At 40.0% G+C, this 26241-nt stretch overlaps 1 protein-coding gene across 2 annotated transcripts in view; it reads left to right on the forward strand.

Annotated features, from left to right (window-relative positions):
- Positions 1 to 487: 487 nt before the first annotated feature.
- Positions 488 to 26241, forward strand: part of MRTFA (myocardin related transcription factor A) — a 215596-nt gene continuing 189842 nt past the window's right edge. For both annotated transcript variants that reach the window (XM_040490743.1, XM_040490744.1), the window contains exon 1: positions 488 to 777. In XM_040490743.1, coding sequence (XP_040346677.1) covers positions 610 to 777 — 168 coding nt within the window. In that variant the 5' untranslated portion in view covers positions 488 to 609. The remainder of the gene's footprint in view (positions 778 to 26241) is intronic.

Genomic DNA, 26241 nt, shown 5'->3' on the forward strand with positions numbered 1-26241 from the left:
CCGTGTCTGTGGTGTCCGAGGCGGCTGCGAGAGCGACCGTTCCATCCTCCTCACCCCTTCGGCTCCGCTCGCCACAGCCCTCCGCTCGCGCAGACTTCTCCCCAGCTCCGTGCGCCCTGGCTAGACGTTGAGCCTCGGGAGGGGAAGAGCGCGGTGGGAGCCGGAGGGGGACCGCCGCCGAGCCCGGGCTGGGAGGAGCGCGAGGCGGTGAGTGAGAGTCCGGGCAGGGGACCCCTCCCCCACCAGCCCCGCCCCGAGCATCCTTTCTCCTGGCGACCCCGCCGCGCGCCCTCGGGGTTGGCCTGGGTGGGCCTCGCAGCCCGGCCCCCAACCCGCCGCTGGTCCCCTCGCCTCTCCCCTCCGGGCCAGGGTCGTCTAGCCAAGGCGGGCGGGGCGGGGCGGGGCGGTGCACCTGTGAACCGCCTGGCCGGGCAGCGCGGGTCGGGGGTCCGGCACCTGCTGCACCCCGGGTGTGTTTTGACTGCAGGGACCCTCTGTCGCACGCTTTCCCCGGGATCTGTGCAGACCCTCAGGATCCATGTGCAGCCCCAGGATTCCCAGGCCAGGGAGGCTTACCTGGATTTGTTGATGCCTGTGTCAGCAACCTGAATGCCGCCAGGTGTAAGGGCCCTGGTGGATTTGAAACTTGACGGCCAAGAACTTTACCCTCTAAGAAAGTGTCTGGCAGGACGCTTTGATTACACCTCCCACCCTGGCCGGTGCCGGAAGAACGCATTGATACTCTGTCGTGGCTGGGGCTGGCGCTGGCGCTTTCAGGTCAGATTCTCGAACCTGCCGTTTCCTAGCTGTGTAATCTCGGGCTTCAGTTTCCTCATTAGGAAAAGGGGCATAATACCTATTACATGGGGTCGTTGTAAATTGAGAACGACTGGTGGATCAGTTTGTATTGAAGCACCAGCCCAGCTTGGCTTTGTCAGGATTTATCTTTTTTCTTGCTATTACAGAGCATAACGAACAGGCAGTTTGGCAGACACTTGACTCTTTACCAGCTGTATTTGGCATGAGGTATGTGTATACAGGAACGTGAAAGATGTCACTTAAATGTAATAATGAAATTACACCCAGCTTCATGTGTTTTTACATACTTTAAAATCCATGAGAAGTCCGAAGTGTGCAGGTTGCCAGCTTTTGAGATCTTTTCAAGATCTTTTCTACCTGATGTCAAAGCCTGTAATGTAATCGTTTTCAATAAAAAGTTAAATTCACGTGTTTTAGGTTAGAGGACCCCCAAAACTCCAGATTTCACTTAAGCCGTTTTACTGTTGAAAAGCAGCCACCTCCCAGGAGTGAGGTGGTACAGCCAGCTGGCACAGAGCCCCATGACTACAGGGTGGGGAACCCTTGGCTGAAAGTGATTTAATGAAGTTTTGCCTAACGTCGTTTCCATTTTTCATAGTGAATCAAAGGGCTTTACGATAGTTTCTTAGTGAAACTAAACTAGAGGCAAACCATTATTGCTTTTTTCGAAAACACATGCAAAAAAACACTGACTATAGTCCCTTCTAGCACTGCTTCACGTCTTTGCCAGCAACGGTTAAGAAGAGACCCTGTTTAGAAAGGCTTCCAAGAGTCACGTCTCTTTGGATAAGTTTTTTATTTAGAGTAAAATCATGAGATGGAAGAGTAATATGTATCCCGTAATCCAAAAGTATTTACTGCAGACTTTCCACATCCTTAAGTACCCTGCTGAGTGCTATGAGGAAGGCATTTAAAAGAAGTATGAAACAGCATCCCAGCCCATAAAGGGCAAAACCAGAAAGTTTGGAATCACTCAGTACTAATTTTGGGTACTACTTAAGTAATGACTTCATTCATTCATTCATTCACTCATTCAGTAAACTTGTTCCTTGTCTGTAACGGGCCAGGTGTTTTTCTAAAAGCCAACATAATCGAGATAAGTGAGATATGGTCCCTGGTCATAGGAGCTCACAGTCTGGTGTGAGAGGCAGAAAGTGACAGTCGTAACACATTGAAATAAACTCCAGACTACATGTATAGGAGGGTCAAGAGAGCTTCTCTTTTGGACCTCAAAAAGGCATTTGGCATTTGGGCTGAATCTCAACTCACCAGATGAAGGAGAGGAAGATCATTCCAAGTAGCTGAGCTTGGAAAGATTTCCTGATGAATCTTCTGACTGGTATAGCCTAGTATAAGCCGTAGGGAAGGGGAAGGAAAGCGACATTTCTTGATGCTCACTATGTAATAGGCGTTAATAATGCTAGGCTTTTAATGTTATCACTCACTTCTCACAGCAACCCTATGAAGTAGATTTTACCTCCACTTTAAGATAGGAAAACTGAGGCTCAGTTAGTTAAATAATTTGTCTGAGGTTACACGGTTAGTGACAGAGCCTGGACTTGAATTTCTTTCTTAAAAGTATGTGTGCTCTTTCCCTTTTCACACTCTGTAGAGATAAATATAAGTGAGATGAAAAGTTCCAGCTATATATGTTATTTTACTACATCAATTACAAATTACTTTCTGTAAAATAAATGTTCTTATTTGATTTAAAGTTTCTAAAACTTGTTTAACAAAAGCTATCAAATGGTAGTTATTTTATGTTTATAAGTGTGATGGCATTTGCTAAAAAGCGTGGTTCATGGAAACATTCGGTGGAAGACGTGACCTACAGATTCTGTATGGGGCACTTAACAAAGCTGTTAACCAGGTATGGACTTTTCTTGAGACTGTAGCTTACATATTTAAGTGTATAAAGAAAAGGATGTGCAGATGAGTGGCCAATTAAATAGACAATGAAAGGTAAAATAGTTTTGAATAATTTTTATGAAAGGGGAAATTAGAATTTTGAAGTCATATTAACATAGATTGTTATTATATTTAGAGAGACTACTATTGACTATAAGCTCCACAAAGGCAATTTGTATCTTTTATTCTCAGCTTCAGGAGCAATTCTTGGGACATAGTAGATGCTCAGTTAATATTTGTTGAATAAAAGATGAATGTAGACAAATATATACTTATAGTGTGTTTATGTAAATGCTAGGGTTGATAGTTAAAATTGACATAGGAACATTTTCATCTGTTGAGAAAAAACTTTGGTCAGGAGGTTATATTTCAGAAGGTCTTTGAAAGAAGAGGGAGGACATTGATAGATTACAGATGAAGTGGTATAGACATATAGGTAGTTTATAAACGGTTATACTTTGGAAGAAAAGGAACATTGAATAAAGGGAATGACCCACTGACACAATTCAAATATAGGCTATGTTTATTTCTTTATTTCTTTATTTTTAGAGAGAGCGCACCACTCTGTCTAGGGAGAGGTGTAGAGGGAGAGATAGAATGTTAAGCAGACTCCATGTTCAGCATGGAGCCGGACATGGGGCTTGATCCCACGACCCTGGGATCATGACCTGAGCTGAAAATCAAGAGTCGGACACTAAACTGACTGGGCCACCCCAGCACCCCATAGGCACTGTTTATTTCTATGGCCTTAATGAGTTTTGAGAATCAGGGAAACAGTGTCTGCTCTTAAGGAAATTATAGTTTTAGAGACTAGGTATGTTAGGTATCTATTGTGTAATGTCTTACCCCCCAAGTTAGTGTTTAACAATAAACGTTCTTTCTCATAGTTTCTTTGAGTCAGGAATTTGGGAGCAGCTTGGGGAGTGGTTCAGGCTCAGGGTCTTTTCAGGAGATTGCATTAATAGGTCGTCTGGGGTTATATTCATCTGAAGGCTTGACTGAAGCTGGTGGGTCCTCTTCTAAGGTGGCTACTCAGATTGCTGACAAGTTGGTGTAGGCTGTTGGTGGGAGATCTCAGCTCTTCTCCCTGTGGGCCTCTCCACAGAGCTACTTGAATGCCCTCATGGCATGGCATCTGGCTTCCCCCAGAGCAAGCAATCAGGAGACCAAGCTGCACTGTCTTTTATTTATTTATTTTTTATTTTTTTAATTGCACTGTCTTTTATGACCTAGCTTTAGAAGTCACATACTGTCATTTCTCCCGTTTTCTTTTGGTCACACATTGTGGGAAGAGATGACACATGGACATGAATACCAGGAGGTAAAGATCTTTAGGGGCCATCTTGGAGGCTGGCTACCTCATAGAACAGAAAAAGTGTTGGAAGAAGGTACAAAGTGCTGGGGGAGGGGAGGCAAGGATTCAGAGGAGGGAAAGATTTAATTCTTGTTACAGATTTTCAGAAATCTTAATTGGGTGCTCACTGTGTGCCTTCAACATGGTAGGCTAATATGTGGAAGTGGACACTGAATTAGGGCCATATGAAATGTAAGGAGTCTAGGCCGGCACTAAGGACAAACACTTAATCTCTGTGTGTAAATTGAGGGTGGAGTAATTTTTCTGATATTGAAGAGAACAGTAACTTGTCAGATTGATAGACAAGCATGGATAGACAGCACAGTCTCGTGGCATAGATGCTGGAGCCAGACTTCCTGGGTTGCAATCCTGCCTCTACCACTTGCTGGTTGTGTGACCTTGGGTGTGTGACTGTAATACTCTTACGAAGTCTTCTTAGTAACTCACTAACTATAAAATGGGGATGATGATGGTGGCTGCTTTATATGGCTACTATAAAGATTAAACAAGTTAAACATATGCCAAGTCCTTGGCACAGCTTTTCATGCACCACCATCATCATCATCGTTAATTTTAGGCAGTAGCATAGAACTGACCATGGATGAATGAGGTTGGAGTCAGAGATGAATGAGTGTAGAATGATGTGAATGTTCAGATAGAAGCATTGAAATGTCAGTCATTGCTGCTCAGGGTCAGATTTTCCAGTTCAAGTACTTATGTTTACATAGTTTTTATTTCACAATTAGAGTTACACACAGTTACAACAGTACCTCTGGAGGTACCTCAGGAGGTGCACAGTTTGCCTGTTAGGGGTAACTTGTATTCTCATTGTCGGTCTTTGAATTACTGGGCCTTCTATCTGCAGAGTGGGTTTAGTCAGAAGCAGTACTTAGAGGTGCATATGCTTAAAAAGAGCTTAGAAGTGGAACCAGGACCCATAATAATAGCAGAGTGAGCACTTTTGTGACTGGGTCGCAGAAGAACCTGCAGAGATTCTTAATACTGTATCACTTCTTTGAAGAGGGGAGCTCATCGAACTCCATGTCTCTGTAGGTGCTAAAGCAGGAATTGGGTGATCTGCCAGGGTGCCTTGGGTGGAGCTAATTGCCTAAGTGGCCTTTAGTTCTGCGGTTCAGAGACTCCAGTCCAACTCTCATTGTTTAGTTGAACAGAGGCACTGAGAAATTAAGTGGTTTGAGGTTCCACAAGAATCTCGTGGCTGAGCCTGGGCCAGTTCTTCACCCCGTGTTTAAGGCTGGCTCACATAGTTGTAACAGAAGATCTGCAGAATCTTTGCAAGACTGAGCATTGTGAAAATTTCTTTTCTTCAGATACCATATTTTTAGTTTTGTGGTGTATCTGGTTCATTTGCTTCCCTAGTCACTTTCATTCATATGCTTTTAGAAATTATTCCTTAAGTGAGTGTTAGTTACAACTAATTTGGATAGCTCAATTTGAAATCTGGGATGTATCCTCTTATAGGTGGGCTACTTACAGGTCTTTGACCTCTAAAATTGTAACTGGGAATTATGAGGGATTTTGATTTTTTTGAAAACCTTTTGTTCTGGTATCAAAATTTAAAGTATCAGAGTATCAGAGAGTAAAATAATTAGTGAAGTAACATGTCAAGTTTAAGGGCATGAACAGAGCTGGGTACTGACAATTATCAGCTTTGTAACCATAGGCTTACTACTTAACTTTCTTGTGACCAGTTTTTTCATCTGTAAAATGGGGTTAATGATTCTTACTCACAACATGAGGTTGTTAATAAGGATTACGGAGTCATAGTGGCATCATTGTTGTGCTACCTCATTAATTCTCACACCAGCTCTGTAAAGTAAGTAGTAGCACCATTTTGTAGATGAAGAAAGAGAAGCTTGGAGAGATTCACTAATATAGGAAGATAGCAATCAGGGTTTGAACCAAGATCTTTTTTTTTTTTTTTTTTTTTTTTTTTTTAAAGTAGGCTCCACGCCCAGTGTGAGGCTTGAACTCTCGACCCTGAGATCAAGAGTCACATGCTGTACTGGCTGAGCCAGCCAGGCGTCCCCCCAGTTCTGTCTTTGAATTAAAAGTGCTAACTCCCTACGATAATGTGTATGAAATGCCTAACTTTGCCTGTAGTAAATGTCTGTTCCTGTTCACTTGCATAGTTTGTGAAAATGTTAGTATACTGAGAATTCTTTATGGTAGCAATCAAGGTGTTGTAGCATTCAAAGTATTCTTTGCAGTATTCCTTATATGTATCTTGTTGCCATTCCTGAAATAGAAAGCTATACTAGTGATTTCACATCCTAAATTGCTCAATAAATACTAAATAAGGGCATACTATAGTGTCCAAATTTTAAACATATTTTGTCAGTGTTTCAGTTATCTTTGTAACTGTAAATGGCATAAGTGATGCCAAAGTCCCTTAATCGTGGTTAATCTGTACATATTTCCACTACCACAAAATTTACAGGAACTTGGAAAGTTGTCCTCTCCTCATATTTTAGAACACACCATGTTGCATTTTGGTATGAGAGTGGTGTTATTGGTTTCATGGTGAAACTGGCTTTATTGTTGACTTTATATTTTGTTACATGATGGATGTATTTTGGGGGGTAAGATTATTTTTATTTATTTATTTTATTAAGTAAATTCTTTGCCCATTGTGGAGCTCGAACTCACAACCCCAAGATAAAGAGTTGCACGCTCTACCAGCTGAGCCAGTCAGGTGCCTCTATGGGATGGATGTCTTTACAGTAGTCTTTTTATTTTTATTTTGTTTTGTTTTGTTTTGTTTTGTTTTGTTTTGAGAGAGAGCAGGCGAGCTAGGCAGAGTGGCAGAGAGAGAGAGAGAGAGAGAGAGAGAGAGAGAGAGAGAATCTTAAGCAGGCTCCACATGTAGCTTGAAGCTTGACATGGGGCTTGATCTCACAACCATGAGATCATGACCTGAGCTGAAATCAAGAGTTGGCTGCTCAACTGACCAACTGACCGAGCCACCCAGGTGCCTCTAAAGTAGTCTTTTAAAATTTGCCTTGTAGGGCGCCTGGGTGGCACAGTCGGTTAAGTGTCCGACTTCAGCCAGGTAACGATCTCGCGGTCCGTGAGTTCGAGCCCCGCGTCAGGCTCTGGGCTGATGGCTCAGAGCCTGGAGCCTGTTTCCGATTCTGTGTCTCCCTCTCTCTCTGCCCCTCCCCCATTCATGCTCTGTCTCTCTCTGTCCCAAAAATAAATAAACGTTGAAAAAAAAAATTTGCCTTGTATATGTTATTTTGGCTTTCAAAACAATTTAGAAATGAAGGGTAAGGACAATGTTCTTTTATATCTCTGATACATGTGATAATCACTTTTTATGGAAAATCAATTGAACTAAAGCTTTCATTCAGAAGCCTTTCACTCTTTAATTCTAATATTCCAGGTTAATGCCCTAAGGGGGCATGGGAGGCAAAGATGTGGTGCTATTTTAAATTCTATATTTTGTAGATTCAGTGGATCATTTCACATTCTTGTTGATATTTCTTTTCTGTTTAGATTTTTTTGTTTGTTTTTTTGCAAGGGAGGATCTGGGAGTCCTGGAATGATGGGAATAGGGAGCCACCAAGAATACAATGAGATCATAGGTTAGTGATTTAATTTGAAATTAAATAAATTTGAAGCTTTCCTTTATGCAGTAGAACATCATAGGGTGGTTATTGCTCATTTGTGTAATATCTGTCATGAATCTTTGTATACATTGAGTGAAACAGCTATTTAGTCATTTCCTAAAGCAGTCACTCTGTAGCATGATCGTGTTTTGTTTTATTTCATTTCATTTCATTTCATTTCATTTCATTTCATTTCATTTCATTTCATTTCAATTTTATTTTTTTCCCCCTTTCACTTTTACCTGAAAGCTGATTCTGAAGGTGAGCCTGCAGAAACAATTTGTATAAAACTGGGCATGACCTGTACAATTTGGATAAGGTATTCATGACATTTTATTTTCAACATGTTTAATAACCTGTTGGGTGCCTAAATAAAACTGAGTTAATTATAGTGTAACCTTTTGTTCTATTTGGAGAGTGTTAAGGGATTTTTGAATACCTTCCAAAATTCACCTTCATCACATGAACTTAGAAAGCTCTTTCTAGAGCAAGGATCCTCAAAACTTAACCTGCATGAGTCTCTACTTCTTCTAGTCACTTCTTTGTTTTGTTTTGAAAAAGTGTAGTAGGTTTTCCTACTGTTTGGAGATAGTAGTGATGAGTTTGGAGTTGAATGCACCTGTTTTCAATTCTGGCTCTACTGTTCACTGGCTGTGCGATCTTGGACAAGGGAATTAATCTTTCCAAATCTCTATTTCCTCATAGGATGGCTGTGAGAGGTAAATAAGTTACATGTAAAGCATTTAGCACATAGTAGGCATTCTATGCATGTTAATTTTCCTAACACCCAGAATTTTTCTTTTGTAGCAGTAGCTACAATTGCAGCAAAATAATTGTGTAATTGTTTATGTTTTTCTTCTCAAGCTTTGTGAGGACAGGGGCCATTGCTATTTTCCCAGCATTCAGTGTAGTGTTTGGCGTGGCGTATAATAGATGCTCAATAAATACTTGTTGAATGAATGAAAGTGACTCACCCCTTCTCCTTACCCTGTCCTTCCTTGTCTTAAATGACAGTGTCCTGAACTTACACTTGAAAATTACTCAGCTTTTTACTTGATTCTTGGTCCATTAATGACTGGAGCTAGGTAAAGGGGAAGGCAATGAACAGATGAATAACAGCCAGAAAGAGAGCATAACAATATTCAAAGTAAGTTATAATATTTTAAAATCATAGTACTCTGGGATTTCTAACCTTTTCTAATCTGATGTCCAGCCCCAGATTCTACCAAAACAGTTTTTGGTGAGGCCCCTCTGGCTTGTATGTTGATGAACCAGTGGGTTGTCCTTAGCTTAGTAAAACGTACTTAGTAAAATGTACTAGAGATTTGGAAAGATTAATTCCCTTGTCCAAGATCGCACAGCCAGTGAACAGTAGAGCCAGAATTGAAAACAGGTGCATTCAACTCCAAACTCATCACTACTATCTCCAAACAGTAGGAAAACCTACTACACTTTTTCAAAGCAAAACAAAGAAGTGACTAGAAGAAGTAGAGACTCATGCAGGTTAAGTTTTGAGGATCCTTGTTCTAGAAATTCTTACAGTAATTCAGGCAAGAACCTTGATGTCATCTTCTCTTACTTTCCCACTTCATATCCAGTCCATCAGCGAATCCTGTTAGCTCTCTTTTGTAAATATATCTGTATCTGATCATTTCTCACCGCCTCCGTCATATTATCCTTGTCCCAGCTGATTAGTTTAGGTTCCTGTGGCTAGCTACTGTAACAAATTACCACCAACTTGGTGACTTAAAACAGCCTATATTTATTCTCCTATAGTCCTGAAGGCCAGATGTGTGAAATCAGTTTCACTGGGTCAAAATCACAGTGTCAGCAGCAGGGCTGCACTCCTTTTGGAAGCTTTGGGGGAGAGTAAGTTCCTTGCCTCTTCTGGTTTCAGGTGGCTGCTGGCATTGCTTGGTTTGTGGCAGGATCACTTCAGTCTTCAACGGCAGCATCTTCAGATCTCTGTGCACATCTCTTTCACCTCTCTGTCAAATCTCTCTGCCTCCCTTTTATAAAGACATGTGATTGCATTTAGGGCTCACTCAGATAATCCAGGATAATCTCCCCATCTCAAGATCCTTAATCACATCTGCAAAGATTCCCCCACCTTTATTATTATTATTATTGTTGTTGTTGTTGTTGTTATTATTGGCCTTTTAAGGTAACAATCCCAAGTTCCAGGGTCTAGGATGTAGAAAATGTGGGTATCTTTTTTTTTAAGTTCATTTATTTTTTTATTTTGAGAGTGGGGGAGTGGAGGAGGGGCAGAGAGAGAGAGGGAGAGAGTGAATCCCAAGCAGGTTTCTCACTGTCACTCACGCAGAGCCCACTGTGGGGCTCCATCTCTTGAAACATGAGATCATGACCTGAGCTGAAATCAAGAGTCGGACGCTTAACCAACTGAGCCACCCAGGTGCCCTGAAAATGTGGGTATCTTTAGGGTGCCATTTTTCAGTCTACCAGTCTGTTCTTTGGCCCCCAAAGATTCACATCTGTCCCGCATGCAAAGTACATTCACTCCATTCCAACATTCCCAACAGTCTTAACCCATTGCAACATCAACTCAAGTTAAGATCTCATCTACATAACATTAGCTTAAAAGTACAAAATCTCATCATATACATCCTCTAGATTAGGTATAGGTGAGACTCTGGGTATGATCCATCTTGGGGCAAAACCCTTTCCATCTGTGGCCCTGTGAAACAAGAAAACAAGTTACATGTTCTCAAAATACAGTGATGGGACAGACATAGACATTCCTATTCCAAAAAGGAGAAAATGCAGGGAATAAGTGTGTCACTGGTCCCAAGCAATTTTAAGATCCGGCAGGAAAAATGTCATTAGTTTTCAAAGCCTGTGTGGCTTGAGTAATCCTATGTGGCTTGAGATTCCTGCTCTGGGCCTGTGGCTTTGGCTTTTGGGCTCATGGCTCACTCAGCTCTAAGAGTTTTCTTTTTCTTTTTCCTTTTTTTTTTTTTTTTTTAATTTGTTAATGTTTGTTTATTTTTGAGAGAGAGAGCGCAAGCAGGGGAGGGACAGAGAGAGAGGGAGACACAGAATCCAAAGCAGGCTCCAGGCTCTGAGCTGTCAGCACAGAGCCTGACAGGGGGCTCCAACTCACAAACCTTGAGATCATGACCTGAGCTGAAATCGGGCGCTTAACTGACTGCGTCACCCAGGTGCCCCATGACTTACTTATTTTATAACTGGAAATTTGTACCTTTAGACCCCCTTTGCCCATTTCGCAGCACTCCCCCACCTGAGCCTGTGGTAACCACTAATCTTGTCTGTGTCTGTGAGCTCAGTTTTTTTTTTTAATTTCACGTATAAGTGAGATCATATATTTCTCTTTTCTCTTATTTCACTTAGTGTAATGCCCTTGAAGTCCATTCATGTTGCAAATGGCAAGATTTCATTCTTTTTTATGGCTGAATAATATTTGTATATACCACATTTTCTTTATGCATTCATCCCTCAGTGGATACTTAGGTAGTTTTCATCTCTGGGTATTGTAAATAATGATGGAGTGAACATGGGGGTGCATACATCTTTTCGAATTAGTGTTTTTGTTTTCTTTGGATAAATACCAAGAAGTGGAATTACTAGATCATATAGTAGTACAGTTTTTTTTTTTTTAAGTCCATTTATTTACTTTTTGAGAGAGAGAGGAGGGGAGAGAGTGTGCTTGCATGTGTGAGTAGGGGAGTGGCAGAGAGAGGGAGAGAGAGAGAATCCCAAGCAGGCTCTGTACTGTCAGCACAGAGTTTGATTCAGGGCTTGAACTCTTGAACAGCAAGATCATGAGCTGAGGCGAAATCATGAGTTGGCTGCCCAACTAACTGAGCTACCCAAGCACCCCAGGTGTGCTATTTTTAATTTTTTGAGGACCTTCCATACCACTTTCCATCATGGTTGCACAAATTTACATTCCTACCAACAGTGCATAAGGGTTCCCTTTTCTTCAGATCCTCCCCAACACTTGTTATTTCTTATCTTTTTGATAATAGCCATTCTAGCAGGTGTGAGGTGATATTGTGGTTTTGATTTGCATTTCCCTGATGATGAGTGATGTTGAGCATCTTTCTGTCTTCTCTGGAAAAATGTTCAGATCCTCTGCCTATTTTTTAATTAGACTGTTTTTTTTTGCTATTGAGTTGTATGAGTTTTTTAAAAATATATTTTTGCTATTAGCCCCTTATCAGCTGCATGATTTGCAAACATTTTCCACCATTCTGTAGGTTGCCTTTTCATTTTGTTGATGGTTTCCTTTGTTGTGGCAGAAGCTTTTTAGTTTGATGTAGATTCAGAGCCACTTCCACATTTCTAAGTATTTACACTGAACACTCCACATCTGATGCCAAAATCTCTATCAGGGTTCAACCAGAGAAATAAAATCAGGAGATATACATAAAAAGATTTATTGTAAGGATTTATTCCTTATATGATGCAGGGGCTAGCTAAGTAAGTATGATATCCATAGGCTAGGCTCTCTTGAGCTGAAGTTGTTATCCACAGGTAGAATTTCTTTTTCTGGGAAATGTCAGTTCTGCTTTTAAAGCTTTTTATTTTATTTTTTTAAATGTTTATTTTTGAGAGAGAGTGTGAGCAGGGGAGGGGCAGAGAGAGAGAGAGAGGGAGAGAGGGAATTCCAAGCAGGCTACAAACAGTCAGCAAAGAGCCTGACTTGGGGCTTCAATTCATGAGCTGTGAGATCATAACTTGAGCCAATGTTGGGACGCTTAACTGACCAAACCACTCATGTGCCCCTGTTCTTAAGGCTTTTGAACTGATTGAATCAGGCCTACCTAGATTATCTAGGACAATCTGCTTTACCTAAAGGCAACTGATTATGAATATTAATCACATCTACAAAATAGCTTCACAGCAACACTTAGGGTTTGAATAACTGGTGACTGTGGCCTAATCAAGTTGACCCATACAACTGACCACCACATAATCATTATTATTTCTTGCCTGGATTATTGCTCTAGTAGCTTCCTTTGATCTGAATCCCCATTTCTGCTCTGCTTTCTTGTGATCTGCTCTCCACATAGATTATAGATCTTATGATCTGCTTTCCAGAGTCAGTTTCATGATCTTCCATGGTCCCCATTGCTTACTCTGCTGCAATCCCACTGGATTCTTTGCTGCTCCTGGGTCATTCCAGGTCTTTGTGCTTGTTGTTTTCTCCACCTGGTATACTCTCCCTAAATCTTCACATGATTTACTTCCTCACTTTTTTCAGATCTTTACTCAGATGTCTCCTTATCAGAGAGACCTCCACATACAAGAAAGCCACCTTGCTCCTTAATTGAGGGCAGTCCTTATTTTCCTTTTTTGTAGAAATTGACATGCTGAATGTAAAATTTACATGGAAATGTAAAAAAAAAATATATATGTATATATATATATATATTTTTACATGGAAATGTAAAGGATCTGAAATCGCCAAAATAATTTAGAGTTTTGTTTATTTAAGTTAGCTCTATATCCAACATGGGGCTCTAACTCACAACCCCGAGGTCAGGAGTTGTATGCTCTTCCAACTGAGCCAGCCAGGTGCCCCTAGAATAGCTAAAATAATTTAGAGGTGGAAGAACAAACTTGGAGGAATGAAATTACCTGATTTCAAGAAAACGTAAAGCTAGAGTAATCAAGATTGTGTGGTATTAGTGTAAAAACACAAATATGGATCATTGGAGCACAATAGGGAATGCTGAAATAGATGTATCATCAATTGATTTTTTAACAAAGGGTTAAATGTAATTCAATAGAGGGAAGAGTAGTCTTCAACAAATGTTGCTGGAACAATTGGGATATTTGTGTTTAAAGAAATGAATGTCAATACCTAACTCACACTGTACAGAAAAAATTAATTTGAAAGGGCTCATAGAGCTAAACATACAAAACTGTAAAATTTATAGAAAAAATTATAAGAAAATATTTATGACCTTGGGATAGGCAAAGATTTTTTAGGAAACAAAAACACTAACCATGGAAGAAAAAAATGATAAATCAGATCTATCAAAAGGAAAACCATTCAAATTGTTACCTTCTGTTCTTTAGAAGATACTGTAAGAAAATGAAAAGGTAAGCCAGACTGGGAGGAAATATTTATACACACACACACACACACACACACACACACACACACACACACACTCTATATACATATACATGTGCATATATGTAATTTCATATGTGTGTAGATATCTATAGATTTATCAAAGGACTCATATTTAGAATATATGAAAATCTTTAAAAACAATATGACAAATGGCCCAATTAAAAATGAACAAAAGCTTTGAATAGACAGTTTGAAGACAAAAACGTATTTGAATGTCCAAAAGCATAAGAAAAGATTTTCAACATTAGTCACCAGGGAAATACAAATTAAAACTATATCACATACCATTTCGTGCCCAGTAGAATATATAAAATTTAAAAATATGGAAAAGTCCAAGTATTGGTGAGGATGTGAAACAACTGGAATTCATGTATGTTGGTGGTGGGAGTGTGAAATATCGCACTTTTGAAAACAAATGGTCAGTTTCTTTAAAGTTAAATACATACTTATCATGCAACCTTGTCCTGCACCTTGGTATTTATTATCTAAGAGAAATGAAAACATATATTCCCAGAAAGACCATGTGAACGTTCATAGCAGTTTCATTTATAATGGCCAAAAATTGGAAACCACTCAAATACTATCAACAGGTGAATAGGTAAACAAACCGTGGATAAACAGTGAATTATAGATATATGCAGCAATGTGAATGAATCTTGAAAACTCTGTTGAAAGAAGTAAGAAACAAAGGAGAACTTACTTTGTGGTTTTATTCATTCTTTTATTCATTCAATCATTCATTTTAGACAGAGCATGCAAGCTGGGGAGAGGGGCAGAGGAAGTGGGGGGAGAGAGAGAGAGAATGAATCTTAAACAGGCTCCATGCTCAGCCCGACATGTGACTCAATCCCAAGACCCTGGGATCATGACCTGATCTGAAATCAAGATATGGACACTCAACCAACCAAGCCACCCAGTCGCCTCTATGGTTTCATTTATATTGAAGTTCTAGAATAGGCAAAACTAACTTATAGTAATAGAAGTTAGATCAGTGATTGTTTGTGGCTGGGGTGGAGGGGGAGGAGGAAGACTGCAAAAGGACATGAGGCATGATGGGAGTGTTTTCTTGATTGGAAGTGGTGATTACATGAGAATGTGCATTTGTTAGAATTAATTGAACTCATTGGAACTGTACACTTAAAATGGGTGCATTTTATTGTAAGTAAATTATACCTCAAAGTTGATTTAAAAAAAAAAATACTGTGTGGTCAGTGCTCTGTGGACAAAACAAAAGGTGTTTGTAGGCCAAATTTGGTTGCGGTCAGCCAGTATCTAACAGCTGATCTATACCCCCACACATGTGCACGCTACAAAAATGCCTGGTCCGTAATGGTCTTCAAATTTCTGTTGAATGAGCAGGTGGATGACTAATGTGCCTTCTTGCATCACCATTGCAAGAAAATACTTCATTCTTCGCTCTCCTGCAGTTTTCCAGCTTCAGTCATTTTACAGAGTTAATTTGTTTGGCTTCTCCTGGCAGTAGTACCTTGAGTGTAAATGAGGTTATTCATTCATTCAAATAGTTGCTGAGTATCTACCGTATATAAAATCCTGCCTAAATAAAGTAATTGCTAACTGTGAAGAATTACACAAATGTCTGTTGATTATATGTGTGAAATTAACATTCAATTTAAAAAACAAAGGCTAGATAAGCTCTTCTTAGAATCTGTTTTAGCTACTATTTCTTTGTGTAGTTCATTTACACTGCTTTCTGTGGAAAATAGCATAGGCTTAATAATAGACTCTGTTCATTATAACTTCTCAAATGAGAGGAAGCAAAACATTTCAGAATATCATTCTGGTATAGCTATAGAAACGGCTGATTTCTTCCTTTCTGATTAGAGTCTATGAAGGATGAGTGGCCTAACTTTAATTTGGTTGCTAGAACCAGATTGCTTCTTGGTCTTGTGGTTAGTCTATAGTTGTATGCTGTCTTCATCAAACTGGATTATGTACACTTTTATAGGTCACCAAGCAGAATTATTACATGATTTTTTCAATCAGAACTTTAAAAAGCCCTGGTCATCATTCTGTACTGATAATTGTTACCTTCTTGACTTTGATCAGGCTGCCCTGAATTCTCTGAACAGCTGCCTTCCTCCTAATTCCCCAAACTGGGTCCTTGCCCATTTTTTTTTTTTTAATGGTGGTTGGAATTTTTTTGTTACATTTATTTATTTATTTAAGTAATCTCTACACCCAATGTGGGGCTCAAGCTCACAGCCCCAATATCAAGAATTGCCTGCTCTTCCTTCTGAGGCTGCCTGAGCCCCTGTCCTTGCCCATTTTTAAAGTTAGCCTCAGGCTTAACTCCTTTACAAAACAACTCTCCTTGATTAATACAGTGAGTCATCCAGCCTCAAACTTGTTTTCAGACTTCCCTCTCCCTATAGTGCACTCTTCCAATTTTTCTTTTTTCAATGTCACATTTCTTTTTTTTTCATTAAGACCTTTTCTTCCTGCTAATATTGTTCATTGGGGGTAGTAGCTGCACCTAATTGATATTATTTTCTTCTCCATGTGTCTTATGTAAGATCTGTACCAAGTGGGTTTAGGAAATAAATAAGATTATTGGTAAATTCTAGCACGAAGCTGAATAACACGCAGTACAGAGTCCCTGATGGATGAAGGTACAGTACTTTAGGTAAACTGTGGGCCCAGGTCTTTTCTCCTCCATTTTTTTCTTGGCACATTCCCCTGAAAAGGAAGCCAGGGAGATTGAGAGTTGCTTCTATCTGATAATAGCCCAGAAACTTGAGAGGAGGCAGTTCCCACAGAAGCAGTCTGAGTCCAGTAAGAGAACTTAATGAACTGCCTTTGCCTGCACAGTCGTCAGGTCTTTGTGCTGAGATGCCAGAGGGACTGACTGAGAGAAACTTAACAGGAATGTAGAAATGAGAAAAAAAGTGGGTATTGGAATTGCATATGTGTGTCATCTTGGTGGTTTGTTTTAATTTGGAAATATCTATTACCATCACTGACAGATTTCTGTGATTAGAACTGTTCCTTTTTAAGCCCAAGTTAGAATTAATATCATATTAAAGAAGGAGGACACTAGTTTATCTGCTGTTGAGAATATACTGTTTCAAATACCTGTTATCTTTAATGGGTTCAAAATCTTGTTTTAGTAATTTTCCACTATCCCAGGATTAAATTTACTTTTATTTTACATTCCTACCAGCAGTGCACAAAGGTTCCTATTTCTCCACATCCTTACTAACATTTGTTATTTTCTGGTTTTTGTTTTGTTTTGTTTTGTATATGAGGTGGTAGTCTTTTACATGTTTAGTGATTTAATGTGTGACTGGTAGCATAGTGTTGTCATTGTAGTTATTAATCACACGACTGTTTTTTTTTTCCCACAGCAATTATCAGTCATGCCTGAAGTGCTTATTAAATTACTATTTTTACTTGTTACCATAAATTCCATAATGGCAGGGACCTTGCCCATTTTCATTACTAGAATCCCTAAGGCTGAGATGGTACCTGATATGTTATATTTCCTTAGTGAGTATTTTGATGAATGAATGAATGAATGAATGAGTGAATGGAATGTGGATATAGTTTGATGGTTTAAAATCAAAGACTTGGCATCAGATAGACATGGGTTTGAATTCTGATTTCTTCCTGTGTAAAAGCCTTGATAATGCCTTCCTCATAGGATTGTGGTGAGATTAAATGAGATCAGGTATGTAAAACCCTTAGTACAGCACCTGGCACATTGTAATTATCTGATAAGTGGTGGCTAATATTATTAGAGAGAGGCATGGGGTTTAAAGATCCTCATTCTGTTACTTATAAGTTATATAATAATATTAGAACAAGTTGTCTAACCTCTCTGGCCTGAGTTTTTGTTTTTTGTTTTTCTCTGTAAAATAAGAACATTAAGTTAGATGCCCTTAAGGGCCCTTGTGTAATTTTCATTTGATTCTTACTGTTGTAACTATATTCACTCCAGCAACCATTATCACTTAGTAGTATGTCAACATTAATTACGGTAGCTTGTTAATCCCAGAGTCTGAATCTCAGAAGCATCTAAATGATATAATTGACTTAAAATAATTTTTTTAAAGTCAATTTTTTAATTGACTTAAAAGAATTTTTTTTAAGAAAAAATTAAAAAAATTTTTCCTTTTTTAAAATTTTATTTAATCTCTGCACCCCATGTGTGGTTGATTGATCTCCCAACCCCAACATAAAGAGTCACAGGCTCTTCTGACTGAGCCAGCCGGTTGCTCCTGAAAAGGATTTTTTTAAAGAAAAGATCATTTCATTTCAAAAGTTAAATTATTGAAATAGTTGAAGAATAAGTTGCTTTAGTGAAAGAATAGTTGCTTTAATCAAAGACGTTTAGTAATGATTTTATATGCCAGGTTGTGTATGACCACTCAGTGGTCATAGAAGTGGAGGAATGCAGATTTTAATGAAGATTGCAATGCTGGTTTGGTGGTTTTGCTGAGTTGTGTTGTATTCACTTGGATGGGGAGACTTGCTTTGAAGATAACCTTTTTGTCCATTTGCTGTGCTGCTGATTGATGGAGGAAATAAAATAATCCTTGAGACTTTTGACTTCTGAAAAGTGGCTGGTTGTGTCCTTGTTCTTAGCAAATGTCGGACCAGATAGGCAAACTCAGTCTGTCTGGGTTTGAGAGAAAGAACATTTCACCAATTTGCCCAGCTAAGTAAGATGTTATCACTCCACTCAGCACATATTATTATTTTGCATACAAATAACTTGGAGCACAGAGTAGAAGGAACTAGTTTTTACTGAGTATCTGTTTTATGCTAGCCACTGTTAGCTAAAACAGTGCTTTCATATATCCTGTCTTTTGTTTTTGTTGACGGAATAGTTGTTTTTGTACATACATGTTGCTCACTGTCACCAACCCTAAATCACTTACAGACTTTCCTGGAGTTGGGAATGGTCCTTGTGCATGAATTTCCCTCCCTATAGCTTTTGTTGGGACTCAGTGCAATCACTGCAGCCCTAAGAAGGTAGATACTGCCATTAAGGAGGAACTCCTTTGGCTTCATTAAAAGCAAATAACCTGGGCCACCTGGCTGGCTCAGTTGGTAGAGCATGCAGCTTTTGATCTCGGGGTTGTGAGTGTGGGACCCATGTTGAGTATAGAGATTACTTAAAAATAAAATCTTAAAAAAAAAAAAAAGAAATAACTGTGATAGCTTGCCACAAACTCCCTTATCTCTTCAGAGGTTCTTTCCAGTTGTCTGTCTCCAAGTAGGAATCCTAAATACTTTCCCCATTGAAAAATATTACAGTTGATGATTAGGTATCCAAATGAAACACATGCACGCATGTACGTGTGTATAAACTTATTTATTGGTACACTGGTCATGTGAGAGAATTTCTGTAATTTAGATCTTTAAACATTTATTTTCATGGAAAGTGTATGGGCCACTGGAAGCCACTTAACATTGGGTGACCTTGAGCTAGTGCCAACTTCTTTGGACTGTGTCCACTTCAGTAAAATTGGGATGTACTGGGGCACCTGGGTGGCTCAGTTGGTTAAGCGTCCGACTCTTGGATTTTGACTCAGGTCATGATCTTGTGGCTTGTGAGTTCAAACCCACATTGGGCTTGGTGCTGATGGTGTGATTCTCTTTCTTTCCCCCTCCTTCTGCCCCTCCCCTGCTCATGTGCTCACTTGCTTGCTCTCTCTCTTTCTCAAAATAAATAAATAAATTTTAAAAAATGGGGATGTACTTATCTTGCAGGGATGTTAATCAAGATTAATTGAAATCTCATGGGTATTCCACAGAGGTTGGTACTGTCACTTCTTCCATTCTGACTTTTATTTTATTTTAAATTTTTTTTAACGTTTATTTATTTTTGAGACAGAGAGAGACAGAGCATGAACGGGGGAGGGTCAGAGAGAGGGAGACACAGAATCTGAAACAGGCTCCAGGCTCTGAGCTGTCAGCACAGAGCCCGACGCGGGGCTCGAACTCATGAACTGTGAGATCGTGACCTGAGCCGAAGTCGGATGCTGAACCGACTGAGCCACCCAGGCGCCCCCCATTCTGACTTTTAAATAACTGAGTAAAATATCTTGGTGCATGACTTAGTTTGTTAGTGTTTTCATTAAGATGGCTTAGCCACATGCCCTGGGGATTGACAATGGAATTTATTTTTCTTTCCTTAGCACTTACAAATCCCATTTGAAATGTATTCTTTTTATTTTAGTTTATTTATTTGGGGGGGGGGCAAGGGGAGGGAGAGAGAGGGAGAGAGAATCCCAAGTAGGCTCCATGTCATCGGTGCCAAACCTACCGTGGGGCTCAAACCCATGGACCGTGAGGTCATGAGCTGAGCCAAAATCAAGAGTCGGACTCTTAAACCGACTTAAGTTAGGCGCTTAACCGACTGATCCACCGAGGCACCCCTAGAAATGTGTTCTTGTTCAGACTTTGGAATGAGAAAACTTTTTCTAAAGTAGAATTAAGTGGATTTGCTTCAGGTGGCTTTCTGAGATCTGGCAAATTTGAACAAGAAAATTAGAATTGCTTTCATAGTGGAGTTCCCCCCACCTGAAACATAGTTGGCAATGAGAAGAAAGGTTATGCAATTATATGCATTCCTTATCAGATGTTTGGTAAAGCTTATTTTTGCCTGAAACATTCAAGGAAGTCCCCTACTCCCTTCCTTTCAGTCAAGAAGCTGATTGTGTGGAATAGGAGGTGAGTAAATGAAAATGAATCTGACTTTGGCAATAAGAGAATGAGAAGAATGCTATCCCCCAGGCTGGGCTTGTTTCAGCTTCCCGGAGATCTCAGAGGTTAGGACCCACTGGTTGTAAGCATTTAAAAAAAAAGCGCCCCCCGTCCCCCCCCCCCCCAAAAGCCCACAGTGGGGCGCCTAGGTGGCTTAGTTGGTTAAGCGTCCGACTTCAGCTCAGGTCATGATCTCACGGTCCGTGAGTTCGAGCCCCGCGTCGGGCTCTGTGTGGGCAACTCAACCTGGAGCCTGCTTTGGATTCTGTGTCTTCCTGTCTCTCTGCCCCTCCCCACTTGTGCTCTCTCTCTCTCTCTCTCAAAAATAAATAAACATTTAAAAAAAAACCCCACAAACTGTAGGTGAAGCCTGGATTGAGTAGGGCAATTTAAAAGATTTTAGATTAGTAATGGAATTGCAGAGATGATTTCCACTGGCCAGAATTTTGGTGTTTTGGTTTTACTCATCTACAGTTCTTCAGTCCATTCTCTCCAAAGTAACAGGAATGATCTTAAGAACATAAACTGAATCACATCCTTTCTCTGCCTAAAACCCTACCTTCCAGTGGGTTTCCTGTTGCATTTAGAGTAAAATCCGAGGGCTCCTGGGTGGCGCAGTCGGTTGAGTGTCCGACATCGCCTCAGGTCATGATCTCAGAGTTCTGAGTTTGAGCCCCTTGTCAGGCTCTGTGCTGACAGCTGGAGCCTGGAGCCTGCTTCACATTCTGTGTCTCCCTCTCTCTCTGCCCCTCCCCTGCTCATACTCTGTCTCTCTCTGTCCCAAACATAAGTAAACATTAAAAAAAAATCAGAATAAAATCCAGATTTCTTCCCACGACCTACATTGAATGCATGCTTTTATCTATACTGCTCTTACCACTTTTTTGGTATCCGTTTCCCCTTCAGTCAGTTACATTATCATCAGCTGGTTTTACTTTAGTTCTTTCAACTTTCCTTACCACCATATCTAAAAAATAGATATTTTCTACCTGCAGACACTTCCTTTGTTTCCTTTATAACTCAGAGAAATTTATACTTATTGTTGCCCCTTGAACAACAGGTAGGCTAGGGGCACTGAGCCCCGCACAGTTGAAAATCCATGTATAACTTTTGACCCCCCTCCAGACTTAAAAGCCTGTTGACCAGAAGTCTTACTGATAACATAGAGCCTTACTACTGACAACACATATTTTGTATGTTATATGTTTTAACTACTGTATTCATACAATAAACTAGAAAATGTTACTAAGAAAAACATAAGGAGAGAAAATATACTGTACTGTATTTAAAAAATCTGTGTATGAAGGGACCCATGCAATTCAAGCTCTTGTTCAAGGATCAGCTGTAGTTTTCTGCTTAATGGCTTGCTTACTTTTTCTTTTCTTCTCTTTTTTCTTTCTCTCTCTCTCTTTTTTTTTTTTTTGTCTTCTTATGCTCCAAGATTATAAACTCCATGATGGTAGAGACTGTGTTTTATTCTTTTTGTCTAGCACATGCTGACACATAGTGGATATTTAATAAATATTTGTTGAGCTAATGGTCATTTGATATCTTCTGCTTTATAGAGAGATTCTTCAGTTCATAAAGGAATAGGCATTTATTTGTTGATCTGACAGTCTATAAAATGATAAAAGTCAACACGGGCAAAAAAAATGATTTTTTTAAAGATTTTTTTTTTAAAATTTTTAAGTAATCTCTACATCCTTTGGGGGGTTCAGACTCACAACCCTGAGATCAAGAGTTGTATGCTCCATTGACTGAGCCAGCCAGGTGCCCCAAATTATTTGTCTTTTTGGGATGAATCTTTAAGAATCAACTTAGATGGTGCCTGGGAAGCTTTTCCTGATTGGCCAGGGTTGGATTAGATCTCCCTGTTGTTTGGTCTATGACACCATGTGCTTGCCTTTTGTAACAGTAGACTCCCTCCTAGATTCTCTGGGGGAGAAAGAATTTAGTTCATGATTGTATCTTCAGCCCTCAGATTGGTGCTGGCACATGGTAGTTGTGCTCAATAAATATTGGTTCAGTGAGAAATAAGAGTTAAAATTCAGGTATTTCTTTTAAAAATTTTTTTTTCAACGTTTATATATTTTTGGGACAGAGAGAGACAGAGCATGAATGGGGTAGGGGCAGAGAGAGAGGGAGACACAGAATCGGAAACAGGCTCCAGGCTCTGAGCCATCAGCCCAGAGCCTGACGCGGGGCTCGAACCCACGGACCGCGAGATCGTGACCTGGCTGAAGTCGGACGCCTAACCGACTGTGCCACCCAGGCGCCCCAAAATTGAGGTATTTTTTAAAAAGAACAATTTTTACTATGGTATACCAGATTATGGAGGTTCGTTGGTCCCAAGAATTACTTTGTTGTTTGTTTTCCAAGTTCAGTATCATGACATAAGTTTAAAAAAAAGTCTATTATGGAAAATTTCAAACACATAGAAAAAATAAAGAGAATAATAAAATGACCCACCACCATGTACTTATCGCCCAGCTCCAACAGTTAACAAGACATGACCATTCTTGTTTAACTTGCTCCCCCTTCCTCTTCAATATTTTAAAACAAATCCCAGACATGATATCATTTCATCTGTAAATACTTCAGAAGGGTATAATCAATTTAAGAACTGGTTAACTCTTGGAAAAACCTGATACAAAAATTCCATTTGTCTCCTTGAATCTAATTGTAGATGCCAGCTGGTGAATTTCCATGTGCTAAACCACTCCCAAGGCTTGACTCACTATTGAAAGCATATACTCCATTGTAATTGCTGAGATAGCAGCAGTTTGCTAGAGTATGTTATCATGGTTGTTTCTATTTGGGTAGAGAGCAGTTACTAATAAGTAAAAACTCATATGTCAGAGGTAACTTTGGAAATGTATCAAGACAGATGATGCTTTCTGACATTGTGCATTACAGGCCTTTGCGATTTTGTCTGGAAAATGAAAATGAAATATGGTTTGTAGATTAATAGAGTAAATTCCTGTAGTTCTTTGTGCGTGAATTCCTGAGAGTCACAATTAGCAGTAAAATGAAAAGTAAGGGTGCCAGAAGACTTAGCCAAAAAAACTCCTAAGCCTTGGAAGGTTGAGGGTTTAGAACTTGGGCCAGAGGAAAAGTCACATGGCATTGGAAGTGGTTATGGTTAGTTTTATTCTAGAAGTCAAAGTTGTGGCCTAGACCTCTGTAAATAGCCTAGGTTAAATAACATTTCCTTTGGGAAGGGAAGAGAAGGCTCTCTTTTCTTTCAGCAAATATTTTAAGGGATTAAGTACTATCTTGTAAAATTTGAAGATTGGCACTGAGTGAATGGTTGGACTTGAACAGTGTTTTCTCATGATCCCAGTTTTTTGTGGAAAAGAAATGAAGCAGGGATGGAAATGATCATAAGTATCTTTAACTATTTCCTTTAACCAACTACATAAGAGAACAAGACTCTCATCCTACGAGGCTGTAAGTCCCAGCCCTGTTAGGACTGCAACCTTGCTTTCTCCTTAGCCTGAATTGCCACATGAGTCTTTTGGTAGGAGATGGTGGATATGGTGATCCCAAGTTAATTCTTGGCAATTTATTTTGAAAATCCACTCTTTTATTTCTGCTTTTATATTTCCACAACCCTTAGGTAATTCCTTTATTAAAGTACTTAGTACACAGTGCCTTGAATAGGGATTTTGTCATACTTATCTGTGTATCCTTAGTGTCTAGCACATGGTCACTTGGAAAATATTTGTTGACACATGATGATCCCTTTCCAGGCTTGAGATGGTATGATTTTGTGATTTCTCTAGTGGCCTTGACCAGAAGAATATGGGAATAGTGCTATTCTGATATAGACTCCTCTCTGCATTGTGTTTCTTCCTAGATTGTGTTTGTTTTCAGACTCTGAACCATTCTCTTCTTTTGGGAACTTTCAGGGAATAGAAGGAGAGAAAAATTTGTGTTTAGAACAAGAGGACTGTGTCAGACTGAAGTTGATATGTTAGGATCACTGGAATCCTCAGTGTTGTCAGGATGAAGAATTCAATGTTGATAACAGATATTAGGAACTCATTCTCTTTTTTTATTCTTCCTCATTTACTGAGATTTGACCCCATACCTATGACTGTGAGGTGGGGTGGATCTTCAAACTTTGAAGGACGTGGTCAGTCATTGGGAATTAATCAGCATCAAAATATGAGTATTTCTTTTTTCATGTATGTGGTAACTGCTGAAATTAATTTGTTGTAAAACTGTAGAATCTATACCAAATCAAACCTATGGCTTATTATCTAATACAATATAGTAGAAGAGAAATGTTAAAAACCATTATTTCATGAAGCTGACTGTGTATGTTTATTGGAAAGTTGGAAACTGTCTCAAACTCAGCATATACAAAACTAAAATGATTCATTTTCCTCCTCTAAACTTTTTGCCACCAGCAGCTTTCCCTGTCTCATCTGATGGTGACTCTACTCTTTTAGTTGTTCTGATCAAAACTTTGGACCTTCCATTTCTCTTATATTCCATATCCTTTTTTTTTTTTTTTTCAACGTTTATTTATTTTTGGGACAGAGAGAGACAGAGCATGAACAGGGAAGGGGCAGAGAGAGAGGGAGACACAGAATCGGAAACAGGCTCCAGGCTCTGAGCCATCAGCCCAGAGCCCGACGCGGGGCTCGAACTCACGGACCGCGAGATCGTGACCTGGCTGAAGTCGGACGCTTAACCGACTGCGCCACCCAGGCGCCCCTTATATTCCATATCCAGTCTGCCAGGAAAACTTTACTGGACTTACCTTCAAAATCTATCCAAATCAACAACTTCTCACCATCTCTCCCGCTACCACTGTTCTCTTGCCCGGATTATTGTGGTATTTCCTAACTGATCTCCCAGATTCTTCCCCACCCCTCTCTTCCCCTCCGTTCCCCTCTCCTCTTTATTTTGAGAGAAAAGGAGTGCACACATGTGAGCAGAGGAGGGGTGGAGAAAGGGAGAGACAGAATCCCAGGCGGTCTCTGCTGTGTCACCATGCAGGGCTCAAACTCACGAACCATGAGACCGTGACCTGAGTCGAGATCAAGAGTTGGACACTCAACCGATTGAACCACACAGGAGCCCCTCTTCCCTTTATTTTCACCACAGCAGCCTGAATCATTCTCTTGGTACCTATGTGAGATCATGTTGCTCCTCTGTTCAGAAACCCTTCAATGGCTCCCCATTTCACTTTTGAGTAAATACCCATCAGGCCTTCTCTTATCTGGTCTTCTGTTAACCTCTCTGCCCTTACCTACTGAATCCCCCTTGTTCATTCTGCTGCAGCCACATTAGCTTTCTTGTTGTTCCTTTTTTTTTTTTCTTTAAAAAAAATTTTTTTTTAACGTTTATTTATTTTTGAGACAGAGAGAGACAGAGCATGGACGGGGGAGGGTCAGAGAGAGGGAGACACAGAATCTGAAACAGGCTCCAGGCTCTGAGCTGTCAGCACAGAGCCTGACGCGGGGCTCGAACTCACGGACCGTGAGATCATGACCTGAGCCTAAGTCGGCCGCTTAACCGACTGAGCCACCCAGGCGCCCCTCTTGTTCCTTGAACATGACAGTCCTGCTTCTGCCTTTGGGCCTTTGCACTGGCTGTTCTCTCTGTGTGGAATGTTTTTCCTCTAGGTATCTGTAACTCTGTCATCACTGTCA

The sequence above is a fragment of the Herpailurus yagouaroundi genome, unplaced genomic scaffold (assembly GCF_014898765.1).
Source record: "Herpailurus yagouaroundi ecotype Mexico unplaced genomic scaffold, PumYag 182, whole genome shotgun sequence".
Taxonomy (NCBI): Eukaryota; Metazoa; Chordata; class Mammalia; order Carnivora; family Felidae; genus Herpailurus; species Herpailurus yagouaroundi.